Source organism: Archocentrus centrarchus, unplaced genomic scaffold, assembly GCF_007364275.1.
Source record: "Archocentrus centrarchus isolate MPI-CPG fArcCen1 unplaced genomic scaffold, fArcCen1 scaffold_24_ctg1_1, whole genome shotgun sequence".
NCBI lineage: Eukaryota > Metazoa > Chordata > Actinopteri > Cichliformes > Cichlidae > Archocentrus > Archocentrus centrarchus.
The window spans coordinates 475,775-490,679 of record NW_022060255.1 but is presented as its reverse complement, the minus strand read 5'-3'; the positions used below and the strand labels follow the sequence as shown (position 1 = coordinate 490,679).

At 51.8% G+C, this 14,905-nt stretch overlaps 1 protein-coding gene across 1 annotated transcript; it reads right to left on the bottom strand.

Moving 5' to 3' along the window:
- Positions 1–569: 569 nt before the first annotated feature.
- On the bottom strand, positions 570–14,516 carry LOC115775833 (uncharacterized). The gene is made up of 4 exons (XM_030723356.1): positions 13,723–14,516; positions 2,041–2,503; positions 1,169–1,282; positions 570–722 (listed from the first exon to the last, which is right to left on the bottom strand). The coding sequence occupies exons 1-4, from the start codon at positions 14,499–14,501 to the stop codon at positions 570–572; spliced, it is 1,509 nt and encodes a 502-aa protein (XP_030579216.1). The 5' UTR covers positions 14,502–14,516.
- Between the last annotated feature and the right edge of the window lie 389 nt (positions 14,517–14,905).

Below are 14,905 nucleotides of genomic sequence, written 5' to 3'. Positions count from 1 at the left end.
TTAACAGTCTTGTGTTCCCTGTGCTTTGTGTTTAGTTTTGTTTCCCCTGTGTTATTAGTCTCATTTGCTTCACCTACTGTACCCTGCTGTTTCCTCTGGCCCTGATTATATTTGTGTATTTAAGCCCTCAGTGTTCATCTGTTCTTTGGCGCGTCGTCTTCAGTGCTCCCTCACTGTGTGTTTCTCCTTACTTTTGTATTTAGTTTGGCACCTGTCCTCCCCAGTGTAGCTTTCTTATTTTGGTCAGCATTTAATAAACACCCTTGCAGTTCAGTTTTGGCTCCTGAGTCCTGGATTCTGGGTCTAACCCCTCCAGCCACACAGCCCGACATGACAGAACGATGCGACCCCACGGACTCAACTCTACGTGAGCGGCAGCGAGCGGCAGCAAGCGGCAGCAAGCGGCTCTTCGCTACGTGAGATAAAAGTGGGGGTGGAATCTCTGGCTCGCCCCGGTTCCTGAGACGTCTTCTCGGGACCCACGCCACGCCCTGAGAGGTCCCAGCATCGGAAAAGGACCCCAGCATCTCCACTCACCACGCGCTCCTCTTCAGCAGTCGCTGCATTGTTCACCGGCCGTGCCACGCGGTGCACCCGCCGCCTGAGCCTCCGGGGATTAAGCTCGGCGGCTTCACGCTATCTTCAGACTCTCCACTTCCTGTCTCGTCATTTGCCGGCTCCGTTCCCCTTTCACTACCTACAGCGGGGTTGCGGAGGCGGAGCTCCCGGCACCGCAAAAGAGAGACCCAGCCAGAAAGTTATGTCCCTCCATACACCGGCTCTTCTGATGCCTCTCATGTTGTTAGTAGACTTGTTTCTCCGTCTGAGGTGTTTAAGCAGGACACCCACAAATATACTGTGGAACTGTGTGAGCAATGGCTCAAATGCCCCAGTGAGGGGTTTCGGGAAGCCATGGCTCACACCGTGCTTAGAGTAGTGTCCAATTACCCCAGGCTTTTGGACTCTCTACCTGTCTCACAAAAGGGACCTTGTAATCCAAATAATCCGTTCCATTACACCTGCTTACTGTTCTGGCCCATTCAATTCCACCATGTCATACATAGAGACTGTCACTGATAAATCTGTCACGGTGTGTTTCAAGACTATGGACGCTTTACAGACTGTAGAGGCTGCCTTAGCCCCCCCCCAGAGACTGTGTGTTTCATACCTGGGGGTAACCCCAGTGGGTCTGCTGCTCCATCCACTGTGCCTCATGCCTCGTCACCCGCTCCTGTTCCGCGGGTGGGGGCAGCCACAGATGAGCCTGCTCTGGCACCCGTTTCTGTTCCGCACCAAAGCCTGCAGCAGCACCTCAGTCAGCCACGCCGCCCGTAGCAGTCATCCCTCACCCCCCAGTGTCAGTCCCTTCTGCTCCTGCTCACTCCATAGGTTTGGTCCCCTTATGCTACTTTCCCTCCGCCGAGGAACCGGTTCGCATGCCAGTGCCCGTGCTGTTCCCAATGAACCGGCGAAACGCTTAAGAACGGGCCCGCGTTTCCACCGCGTTCCTGTGAACTGCTCCTTTACGTATGAGTGTGGGCGGGTCCTCGTCTGGACACGGAAGCCTAAGGGCACAAACGTGGGAGAACACCCTCCCCTTTCTGTGCTGCAAATACGTTTTATGGTCCAAACCAAACTACTGCAGTGTCTGTGTGCAGCACAGAGGTAAACACAGACAGAGATTAGCGATTGTCCTTTTTTCTGTGATATGAACTGATACAAAGCAGCAAGTTCAGCCTTAGAGCCCAACCTAATTCACAGCCATGAAAATCGCTTCACTTTTCTCATGTAATACACATGTAATATGGTAGAAAACTTGATGTTGAAATGGCAGAGTCACGCCCTTCTGCCGCTTTCGTCACGCGTTTGTGGTTCGAGACCAGCTAGCTTACGGGGCCGGAATTGAACCCGTTTTTCTGCCGAGCACCGAGTGTTTCGGCGGTGGAAAACCCGCCTAATGGTTCAAATTACGGCACGGGCTCCGGAACCCTGTTGGTGGGAAAGAGGCCTTAGTCTCCCTAGTGTCCGTTTCCCCTCAGCCTCAGCCAGCTCTCCCTGTCTCAGCCTCCCCAGTGCTGGCTCTCCCTGTCTCAGCCTCCCCAGTGCTGGCTCTCCCTGCTGCTCTCCCTCAGCCCACTGTGTCAGCACCACCAATTTCCCTGCAACTTCAGTCAGCCATATCTGCTTCCCCTCAGCCTCAGTCCCCAGTGTCAGCTTCCTCTCAGTCCCCAGTGTCAGCTCTCCCTCTGCCCGCTGTTTCAGCTCTCCCTCAGTCAGCAGTAGCTCCAGCCCCTGTATTTCTCCCTCAGTCAGCAGTAGCTCCAGCCCCCATATTTCTCCCTCAGTCAGCAGTAGCTCCAGCCCCCGTATTTCTTCCTCAGTCAGCAGTAGCTCCAGCCCCTGTAGCTCCCCCTGTCTCAGCTCTCCCAGTGCCGGCTCGCCCGGTCCCCACAGCCAGCGCCTCAGCTTTGCTCCCTCCAGTGGTTTCACTTTCTTTGATCCCCTTGGTCCCTCCGGTCAGTTTAGTCTCATCCTCAGTCCCCTCATCCTCAGTCCCCTCATCCTCCTCAGCTTCAGTCCCCTCACCTTCAGTTTTAGTCTCCTCAGCATCAGTCCCCTCATCCTCCTTAGCTTCAGTCCCCTCATCCTCCTCAACTCCGGTCACCTCAGCTCAAGTCCCCTTAGTCTCCCAGGTCTCTCAGGTCCCATTAGTTCCCCCCTCTACTCCCACCTCTGGTCCCTCAGCTCCTTTAGTTTTGGTTCCCCCTGCAGCCTCAGTCCCAGTCTCCTCTGCTCCTGCTCCCCCGGTCCCAGTCTCCTCTGCTCCTGCTCCCCCGGTCCCAGTCCCTTTTGCGCCTGCTCCCCCGGTCCCAGTCCCTTCAGTTCCTGCTCCCCTGACTCCAGTTCCCCCGCAGTCAGTTTCCCCAGTGCCAGTTTCCACGCAGTCACCATCACTTGCACCTAGGCAATCCTCTAAGCAGCCCCAGCTGTTCAATAAAGCAGCTGTGTGCCCTGCACTGCAGTCCCAGCCTGCGCATCCGGAGCCTCACCTGTTCATCCCAAGGGTCCGGCTCAGTCGGAGCTGCATCTGAAGCCCAAGGGTCACGCTCGGTCAGAGCGTCTGGCTCAGTCCGAGCCTCCTGCCTCATCACGCCGCCGCTGCTTGGAGCGCGGTCGGCCTCCAGTCTCGTCTCCTCGTTGCTGCCGCCGCTGGTGCCGCGGTCGGCCCCCTGCCTCATCTCCTCGTCGCCGCCGCCGCTTGGAGCGTGGTCGGCCTCCCGTCTCCTCTCCTCATCGCCGCCGCCGCTGGGAGCACGGTCGACCTCCTGTCTCGTCGCCTCGGCGTTGCCACTGGAGCTGCAGGCGGCCACCCAACTGGTTTGGACTCTGCTTTTTGGCCCCTTGGCCTGGATGGCCCCTGAACTGTTGGACTATTTTCTCCCCTGGCGTTTGCTGTTGTTGTTTTTGTTGTAGCTCCTGGACTGTTCCTCGTTTTGACTTGCTGTTTTAAACATTGGAGCTCTCCGGCCTTGTGCCGTCACTTTTTATTTCATCCTGTTGCTTTTAATTGCTGACCCTTTGGCCTCATGCACCATTCTGGCCCCTGTCCTTCCTTGTCCTTGTGTTGTTTTTTTGTTTTTTGGACTGTTGCTCTGGCCTTGTGCTCGTGCTTCTGTTTTGCCTTTGTTGCTCCCTGCCCGGTTTTGTTTTTGTTTCGGTCCCTCCGTCCTTGTCCCCCGCCTCCTGCCCTGGTCTGGTTTTGTTTCCTGTTTTGGCCGTTCGATGCCGGCCTTTGAGGGGGGGGTACTGTCATGGTCCTGGGCCGTCTGCCCAGCGTTTTGTGTTTAGTTTTACTTTCCCTGAGTTTTGTTATTTTCCAGTTTGTTTTGATACTCTTGTTCCCTTTGTCCCTGTCTCCCCTGCTTCCATGGTCTTGTCTGTTTTGTCATTTTGTCTTGACCCTGACCTCCTGTGTTTTCATGTTGAGTTTTATTCCTAGTGTTTTCACTTGTCTGCGTCTCTGTCCTGTGTGCCAGTCCCCTGTGTCTAGTCTGCGTGTACTTTGGTCAGTCACTTCCTGTTTTATTTTGACAGTCTTGTGTTCCCTGTGCTTTGTGTTTAGTTTTGCTTCCCCTATGTTATTAGTCTCATTTGCTTCGCCTGCTGTGCCCTGCTGTTTCCTCTTGCCCTGATTACCTATTGTGTATTTAAGCCCTCAGTGTTCAACTGTTCTTTGGCGCGTCGTCTTCAGTGCTCCCTCACTGTGTGTTTCTCCATACTTTTGTATTTAGTTTGGCACCTGTCCTCCCCAGTGAAGCTTTCTTATTTTTGTCAGCATTTAATAAACACCCTTTCAGTTCAGTTTTGGCTCCTGAGTCCTGCATTCTGGGTCTAACCCCTCCAGCCACACAGCCCGACATGACAACATGCACTTACTGGGGTTAGGTTAATTGGCTACTCTAAATTACCCATAGATATGAATGAGAGCATGAGTGTGGATGTTGTCTGTTGTCTGCGACAGGCTGGTGACCTGTTCAGGGTGTACCCTGCCTCTCGCCCTATGATAGCTGGGATAGGCTCCAGCCCCCCCGCGACCCTGAACAGGATGAGTGGAAGCGAATGGATGGATGGATCTTCCATTAACTGTGATGAGCTTGAACAAAATTGTCCTTTAACTTATTGTGAATGTTGCAGAGCTCTGAGATGAAACTCTGAACACATTTAAAGTTGACGATACAGAAGAGGAATGTGTTGAACTTCATGTCAGCTGTTAAGGATGATTTTTATGGATATGATATTTTCATATTGACATATTTATATTAATCTTGGTGAATTTGAGTCGATTTGTTCTTTCATTTCTGTGGATTCCTGCAGCAGCCTGAGAGTTAGGTAGAGTGGAAAAGGCAGAAGATGACTCCACTAAAAATGTCATGTCAGCTATGATGGATACTTTTAATAAGTCTCTTTTTACACTTTAATTTTCATTCAAAGTTTTTCAGAATATAAAGAATCACACATGAATGCAAACAGAACAGAGTGTTTGGGGGTTTTAAAGGAAAGATCAGAGATACAAAACAATATCAATGTCCATCCAGTGAGAGTTAGGAGAGCGAAAAAGGAAAAGAGAAGAAGAAAAAAAGAAAAGAAAAAATCAAGTACAAACATTTTCACACTTTTCTGAAAGGTATGTGTCCCATTTATCCCAAAGGGTTTTTGCCTTTTTTTTTTGCAGCCTTAGGCTGAAAGTCAGATGATCCATGCATCAAATGTTATTAACAATTGAAATCTATTGGCTAATGGTGGGCAGGTCCCTGCTAAGCCACTGCTTTGTTATGGCCTTCTTGCTCGCCGTCATAAAGATTTTTAAGAGATAAACTTTTTTGGTAATGATGGGTTTATACTTCCCAGGTAGAAGGACAAACAGGTGAATTCAATACCATAGTCCAGATTTCTTTAACAGAGCTGTGAACACCTTGCCAGAAATATTTAAGAACAGGACAAACTCCAGAAAATGTGCACGTGGCCAGCAGGGCAGCAGCCACATTCCCACCAGCATTCAGGTGGAAGGTCAGTCTGTTTAGATCTTTGTATCAGCTTATAAAATATCTGACACTGTTTTTCCAGGAGAAGTTTCTCCACATTTGTGAACTCTTTGTAGTGTTTTGTGTGTCACTTATAGTGCCCCAATCCTCATGTGTGATTATAATGTCCAATTCTTCCTCCCATTTCTCCTTAATATAAGTTGTTGAGCGGCCTTGTGATTCAGTTCTGTTCCAGTAAAATTCTCCAATTATTTTCTTGTGCAGTTTTGAGTTTTAGGCCTTAATAAACATTTGTGTGAGATTTTCCCTTTAAGAGAACCTTTAATATGTTTAGCACAGTAATGACAGAGCTGCAGGTATCTATAGAGATCCTGGTGGGTTAAAGTATATCTTTCACACATGGTTTTAAAATCAATGAGCTCTTGATTATCAATTAGAATCATATCACAGTGATCCCTGGCTTTTCCCATTGGGTGAAACTTCTGTCTATTTGAGCTGGCTCAAAGTCAGGATCATGTGCTGGCCACCTTAATACACCAGTTTTATTTTGGAGGTTAAACTGTTTCATGATGTCTAACCAAGTATTTATTGTGAGTTTGATCCAGTGATTCTGGGTATCATGTTGGGAGCCACCGGGTTGCCTAATAAACTCTGTAATGGCTTGTTCGACTGTGACAGCTCTATAGATTTCCATTTTGCTGTATAGTTGTTGATACAGCATTGATGGTCTTATCTGTGCTGCTATGTAGTAGTCTTTGAGACATGAGAAGCCCATTTCCCCTCTAGATCTGGGTAGTTGTAAAGTTTTAAATCTTATTCTGGGTCTTTACCATTCCTAATAAAGGGAGAGATGATCCTGTCCCATTCTCTAAATTGGCAGTTGGGAATCTGAATGTGTAGTGATTGAAACAGGTAGAGCAGTCTGGGTAAGATGTTTGTTGTTATCACCATTATTCTATTACCTAAGTGTAACTACAGAGGGGTCCATCTATCTAGGTCTGCTTTTATGCATTTGCTAATAGGCAGATAGTTTTCAGCATAGATATCAGATACCTCCTCTGTTAGTCCTACCCATAAATATTTAATAGAGCTAGAATGCCAATTAAATGTATAAATTGCTTCATAGTCAGGTGCAGGGTTAAAGGTAAAGGCGAAGACTTGTGTTTTTTCAATATTGAGAGTATAGCCTGACAAGTTGCCCTCCATTTTAACAAGCTCATTAGCCTGGAGATCCCAGTCTCTGGGTTCATGAGGCTGACCAAAATATCTTGTATGCTGAGTGCCTTATTAATATACCCTGTAAATCTCGATCTTGCCTTATAACTTGAGCAAGTGGCTCAATAATTAAATTGAAGAGCCCTGGACAGCCTTGACAACACCCACGTAATATAGATCTAGGCCCAGAGAGAATCCCATTCACTTTAATTTGGGCTGTAGGGCCTGTACAGTGGTATGAAAAAAGTTTGGGCACTGCTGACAATTTTCATGATTTTCCTTTATAAATCATTGGTTGTTCAGATAAGCAATTTCAGTAAAATATACAGTGTGATAGATCCCACAGGTTCAGTTGTGACAGCAGAGTATTACTCCTACTGAATCAAGTGTAGCTCTACTTAAAGCTGTGGCGGGGTAACTCGCCTGGCTTCTAACCACCGTTAATCCTGACGTCTGCCCCGCTTCCTCTGTTCCTCCGGTGCTGCCAGTCAGGGAGGCTTCCTGCAGCTTGCCCCGAGGAACAATCCCGTCAGTGGTAGTGGCTTACCCCTAATGGATCCGTGCACTTGTTTCGTGCCAGGTTAACATTTAAAGGCTAGGCAGAAAGCCCTAGGGACATAATTTTAGTTTAAGTGGATCTGTAGACTAGTGTGATCAAACAGAGCTAGATGTTAGAGCTAAGTTGCCTAGAGTTTTACTGTCATGAGACTTAGTGTACCTTTAAGGGGAAATAATTATCAGAAAAACACTTCTGATTTTTTAGAGTCAAATTTTATTATGCAGGTTCAGCTCAAGCAAGTTGCAATAACTCAAAATCAATTTCAATCAATTCTCAGAATTCAACAATTAACTCAAAATTCAGAATTCAGAATCAATTCAAATCAACCATTACTAATCTCAAAACTATTAAGTTTAAATCAGAAAGAATTACTTATGAGCTGGGTTGCTGAAGAAGGGGGAAATGGAAAAATATTGAATTTAGTTTAAAATCCTTTTTGAGGAAGGAAAGGCTTCGAATGAGTTGCTCGGCCAAAGCGACCACACCCAAAATCCAGTCCGTTAAAAACTGCCTCCGTGAAGTGGGGAAAAAGGAGAAGTCCAAAAGAAAGATATTTCTGTCCTTCTGTCAACTGTCCTCTTTATAATCCTCCCTTGGTAATCCAGAAATCTTCTCTGACTCAGTTCAAAGTCCAAAAGATAGAAATCCTAAAGCGAAGCCCCGTCCAACTTCAACTGCGAAGCAGGGAGAACACGAAGAACTGCTGAAAGCCAAATTAACATCCGCAGAGGGTTTGGTCCAATCCTCTCAGCAGAGCAGTTCTTGTCCGGGGAAGAAATTCCTGAAATTCTCGTTTAATGCTTCTTTTATAATCTAGATCTAAGAGCCATCCTAGCTTACTCGCATCATCATGACAGATCATCACCCCATCCCCTTCATCCAATCAGGGTGCTTAAACTTAACCATTACTTCATTCCTACTGCCATAAGGGTTTTTAGGTACTTTTCCACTCTAGGACATGTCTCAACATGTCAATATCAAGATAGCGCCGGTGAGGTCAGCAGCCGTCGTACCTGCTAATAAGCTTTGTTTGTATATATTAGCTTTAGCTTTAATTCTTGACTTTATAATTCACTGGATAACAAGCTGGACGAACTCAGGGCCAGGATACAGTTTCAGAGGGACATAAGGGACTGCAACATCATCTGTCTCACGGAGACATGGCTGACCCCCCTCATAGCGGACCACGCCATACAGCCGGCGGAGTTCTTCAATGTTCATCGCACGGACAGAATGAGTGAGTCTGGAAAATCAAGAGGAGGAGGTGTGTGCCTAATGATTAATAACAACTGATGTGACAGTAGGAATGTTGTCCCTCTGAAACAGTCATGTTCGCCTAACCTGGAGCTCCTAACCCTGAAATGCCGCCCCCACTACCTGCCGCGCGAGTTCACTTCGGTCATCTTCAGCGCCGTCTATATTCCACCTCAGGCGGACACAAACACTGCACTATCCGAGCTACATGAGGCTATTTCCACCTATCAGGCTAACCAGCGTGATGCGGCTCTCATCGTAGCCGGGGACTTTAACAGTGCAAACTTGAAAAAGGTGATACCGGAGTTTATTCAACACATAGACTGCCCCACCAGAGGAGAGAGGACCCTAGACCACTGCTACTCTCCATTCAAAGAGAGATACAAAGCAAAGCCTCTTCCAATCACACCTCTGTCCTTCTCATGCCGAAATACAAACAAAGGTTCAGGCAGGAACCCCCTGCTGTGAGAGAAGTGACACGGTGGTCTGATCAAACAGAGGCCGCTCTGCAGGGTGCGTTGGATTCAACTGACTGGGACATGTTTCGCAGCAGCGCGGGCGGAGACATCGACATCGCGACGTGAGGAGGGCGCTTAGACGTGTAAACACCAGGAAAGCGGCTGGACCAGACGGTATTAGTGGACATGTCCTTAAGACCTGCGCTGACCAGCTAGCACCTGTGTTTACACTGATATTCAACCTCTCACTGAAAATGTGTGTGATTCCCACCTGCTTCAAAAAGCCCATCACAGTCCCAAAGAAACCACACCCCAGCAGCCCCAATGACTTCAGGCCCATAGCACTCACCTCTGTGGTGATGAAATGTTTTGAGAAACTCATCAAGACATTCATCACCTCCTCACTCCAGCCATCCAGCCACCCCGGACACTCTCTCTTCTCCCTGCTCCCATCAGGCCGGTGTTACCGCTGCCTGAGGACTAAGACTGAAAGGTTGAAGAAGAGTTTTTACCCACAAGCCATCCGTCTGCTCAAGTCTGAGCCCTAACTGGACCATTATTGCACAATGTAAATATTATAATTTATAATCTATAATTCCACGTAAAAGTGTGTATAGTGTATAGTATATAGAGTATAGTGTATAGTGTGAATTACTTATTTTTATTTTTATTCTTCTTATTTATATGTGTGTGTATATATGGTTGCAGGTACAAAATATATTTCACTGTGCATTGTACTGTGTATAACTGTGCATGTGACAAACATTATCTTATCTTATCTTATCTTATCTAACATGCCTTAACATGTTTTTAACTCAGTTTTTGTCATGGCCGGGGAGGAAACAGGCGAGGAATGGCTGACACAAAGGACTCCAGAAGTCAGCGTAACTTAAAAGGGATTTATTTCAACGGGAAAAAACAATACAAAAACCGTTCAGAAGGGAGACGAAGGGGAACCACAGGGAGCACAGGAACACACGGGCACACAACATCAACGACGCGACAGAGAAAAAATGAAAACTGAGGGCTTAAATACACAATGGGTAATCAGGGCAAGAGGAAACAGCAGGGAACAACAGGTGAGGCAAATGAAACTAATTACACAGGGGAAGCAAAGCTAAACACAAAGCACAAGGAATCACATTGGCAAAATAAAACAGGAAGTGATAAACCAAGGAACACGCAGACAAGTCACAACACTGGGAACATGACAAACATACAGGGAGGACAAACTCAGGAAATAAACTTATTAACACAAAACGCTGGGCCAACGGCCCAGGACATGACAGTACCCCCCCCTCAAAGGCCGGCTCCCGACGGCCAAAACCAGAAACAAAACCAGACAAGGGCGGGAGGCGGGGGACCAGGAAGGAGGGCCCGAAACAAAACAGACAGGGAGCAAACAAAGTCAGGAACAAACCCAAAAACACAAGGAAGCACTGGAGCAAGGGTAGAGCACAGGGGCAAAAAACAATAAGCAAAAGGAACAGAACAAAGAAAAGCAATGGCACAAGCTGAATACAGTCCAAAAATCAGAGCAAAAACACGGGGATGAGAAAACAAAAAAAAAAAAAACAACCGGATGAAACAAAAAGCGACGGCACAAGGCCGGAGAGCTCCAAATGTCCAAAACAGGGGGTCGAAACAAGGAACAGTCCAGGAGCTATGACAAAACAAAAAACAGCAGGGGAAAAAACAGTCCACAGTTCAGGGGAGTCAGTGGGAAATCCAAAAACAAAAAACACACAGTTCAGGAGGCCGCAGAGGCCAAGGGGCCACAAAGCAAAATCCCAACGAGGGAGGCCGACCGCGCTCCCAGCGGCGGCGGCGACGAGGACGAGAAGGAATCACTGGAGGCCGACCGCGCTCCCAGCGGCGGCGGCGACGAGGACGAGAAGGAGTCACTGGAGGCCGACCGCGCTCCCAGCGGCGGCGACGAGGAGGAGTCACTGGAGGCCGACCGCGCTCCCAGCGGCGGCGGCGACGACGAGGAGGAGTCACTGGAGGCCGACCGCGCTCCCAGCGGCGGCGGCGCCGACGAGGAGGAGTCACTGGAGGCCGACCGCGCTCCCAGCGGCGGCGGCGACGACGAGGAGGAGTCACTGGAGGCCGACCGCGCTCCCAGCGGCGGCGGCGACGACGAGGAGGAGTCACTGGAGGCCGACCGCGCTCCCAGCGGCGGCGGCAACGACGAGGGGTCACTGGAGGCCGACCGCGCTCCCAGCGGTGGCGGCGACGAGGAGGGGTCACTGGAGGCCGACCGCGGGGCGGGCGGCGGCGGCGACGGGGAGCAGACACTGGAGGCCGACCGCGGGGCATGCGGCGGCGGAGAAGGGCGACCCCGGGCTCTGGTGGGGAACCCTCGGGTGACGTGGAGCGCTCGGACTGAGCAGAGACCCCCACCGGCTCGGACTGAGCGGGACCCCCTGGCTCGGAGCGCTCGGACTGAGCGGAGACCCCCATCGGCTCGGACTGAGCGGGACCCTCGTGCGCGGAGCGCTCGGACTGAGCGGAGACCCCCATCGGCTCGGACTGAGCGGGACCCTCTGGCGCGGAGTGCTCGGACTGAGCGGGACCCCCTGGCTCGGACTGAGCGGAGACCCCCATCGGCTCGGACTGAGCGGGACCCCCTGGCTCGGACTGAGCGGAGACCCCCATCGGCTCGGACTGAGCGGGACCCTCTGGCGCGGAGCGCTCGGACTGAGCGGAGACCCCCATCGGCTCGGACTGAGCGGGACCCTCTGGCGCGGAGCGCTCGGACTGAGCGGAGACCCCCATCGGCTCGGACTGAGCGGGACCCTCTGGCGCGGAGCGCTCGGACTGAGCGGAGACCCCCATCGGCTTGGAGTGAGCTGAGCCCATGGGCTGAACGGGGCCTACATAGTGAGGCACCGGATGCGTAGGCTGGGACCGCGGAACAGGGCACACTGCTGCTTTATTGAGCAGCAGGGGCTGCTCGAGGAATAGCCGAGGTGCAGGGGACTGCGTGGAAGCAGGCCGGGAGACGACTGGCTGCGTGGAAGCAGGCCGGGAGACGACTGGCTGCGTGGAAGCAGGCCGGGAGACGACTGGCTGCGTGGAAGCAGGCCGGGAGACGACTGGCTGCGTGGAAGCAGGCCGGGAGACGACTGGCTGCGTGGAAGCAGGCCGGGAGACGACTGGCTGCGTGGAAGCAGGCCGGGAGACGACTGGCTGCGTGGAAGCAGGCCGGGAGACGACTGGCTGCGTGGAAGCAGGCCGGGAGCCAGAGAGAGCGGGCTGTGAGCTAGGGAGATCTGGCTGCGTGGAAACAGACTGCGAGCGAGAGAGATCTGGCTGCGTGGAAACAGACCGAGAGCTAGGGAGATCTAGCTGCGTGGAAACAGACCGAGAGCTAGGGAGATCTGGCTGCGTGGAAACAGACCGAGAGCTAGGGAGATCTGGCTGCGTGGAAACAGACCGAGAGCTAGGGAGATCTGGCTGCGTGGAAACAGACCGAGAGCTAGGGAGATCTGGCTGCGTGGAAACAGACCGAGAGCTAGGGAGATCTGGCTGCGTGGAAACAGACCGAGAGCTAGGGAGATCTGGCTGCATGGAAACAGACCGAGAGCTAGCTAACACTGGGGCCTGAGAGGGAGCTGACACAACTGGAGCTACAGAAGGAGCAGGAGCTGAGGGAACTGGGACCAAAACCGAAGGAACTAAGACAGGGGCTGAGGGAACTGACTGAGAGGGCACTGAAACAGCTGACACTGGGGACCGAGGAAGAGTTACTGGAGCTAGAGCTGACTGAGGGCGAGGGGGAGCGACTGGAGCTAGAGCTGACTGAGGGCGAGGGAGAGCGACTGGAGCTAGAGCTGACTGAGGGCGAGGGAGAGCGACTGGAGCTAGAGCTGACTGAGGGCGAGGGAGAGCGACTGGAGCTAGAGCTGACTGAGGGCGAGGGAGAGCTGCTGGCTGCGTGGGAGCAGACTGAGGGAGAGCCGACTGCGTGGAGACTGACTGAGAGCTAGAGAGAGCTGACTGCGTGGAGACAGACTGAGAACTAGGGAGAGCTGAGGCTGAGGGAGCTGATGCGGGGAGAGCTGGCTCTGGGGAAGGTGAAGCGGGGAGAGCTACAGAGGCTGACTGAGACTGAGCGGTGGCTGGAGCGACAGCTGACTGAGACTGGGAGGTGGCTGGAGCGACAGCTGACTGAGACTGGGAGGTGGCTGGAGCGACAGCTGACTGAGACTGGGAGGTGGCTGGAGCTACAGCTGACTGAGACTGGGAGGTGGCTGGAGCGACAGCTGACTGAGACTGGGAGGTGGCTGGAGCGACAGCTGACTGAGACTGGGAGGTGGCTGGAGCGACAGCTGACTGAGACTGGGAGGTGGCTGGAGCGACAGCTGACTGAGACTGGGAGGTGGCTGGAGCTACAGCTGACTGAGACTGGGAGGTGGCTGGAGCTACAGCTGACTGAGAGACAGGCTGAAGAGGCACTGTGGACGACACTGAAAACTGCTGTGAAGGCTTGGACCTGGCTGCCCCCCCCCGCGGAACAGGAGCGGGCGCAGAGGTCAGCCCGTCCGTGGCTGCCTCCCCCCGCGGGACCGGAACGGGCGCCGAGGTCCGCCCGTCCGTGGCTGCCTCCCCCCGCGAAACAGGAACGGGCGCAGAGGTCAGCCCGTCCGTGGCTGCCTCCCCCCGCGAAACAGGAATGGGTGCAGAGAGCTTCACAGAGGCTGGCGGAACCTGGGGCTCCTGGAGACGAGCTGGCATCACAGCAGACAGGGGCGAGCGCGACCGGGGGGGAGCGTGACGATGCCGGGTGCGCTGCTTCCTCCGCTTTCTGTTGGAGTGGGAGGCACGATTCTCTGCATCCAGAATGTCCACTAGCAGAGGAGAATCAATGATTTCTACATCTTGCGGCAGCCAACAGAGGTCGGGCTGCGCGACGGTGGAGTGGGAAAAAGTCTCATCACTTGCCGCAATAATATCGAGCCCGGTGGTACTCACGGAGGTGGTGGCCGGTGCGTGAAGCGGTGACAATGTCCGCGGCGTTATACCGCTCGGGTCTTGGGGAGAGGTGAGTGGAATGGAAGATGGCAGGGCCGGAGAGCAAGGCAGTGCCGGTGGCGATGAGGGGCCATGGAGAGGAGGAGACGAGGATAAGCCGTCTGGCTGCAGGAGAGGTGCATTAGTGATGGCTTGAAGAAAAAAATTTGAGTCCCTGCCCTGGACTGGGCGGCCAATATTGTGCAGTTCATATTGTAGGTTCTTTCGGAGCATGATTATTGAATGGGCAAGTGAAGCGGTGTCAGGATGGGTGAGGAGCCAGGTGGAGGACGAAATAAGTCCACAACAGAAAGCTAATTGTATTAACCGGTGGTGACTGGTGGGGGCCTGAACAATTCTCTCGGAGAAATCCTTGAGCTCCTGGATCTTCTCTTCTTGCTCAGAGAGGGTCCTTATATCTGCGGGGTCCATAGTTTGGTCGCGTCGTTCTGTCATGGCCGGGGAGGAAACAGGCGAGGAATGGCTGACACAAAGGACTCCAGAAGTCAGCGTAACTTAAAAGGGATTTATTTCAACGGGAAAAAACAATACAAAAACCGTTCAGAAGGGAGACGAAGGGGAACCACAGGGAGCACAGGAACACACGGGCACACAACATCAACGACGCGACAGAGAAAAAATGAAAACTGAGGGCTTAAATACACACTGGGTAATCAGGGCAAGAGGAAACAGCAGGGAACAACAGGTGAGGCAAATGAAACTAATTACACAGGGGAAGCAAAGCTAAACACAAAGCACAAGGAATCACATTGGCAAAATAAAACAGGAAGTGATAAACCAAGGAACACGCAGACAAGTCACAACACTGGGAACATGACAAACATACAGGGAGGACAAAC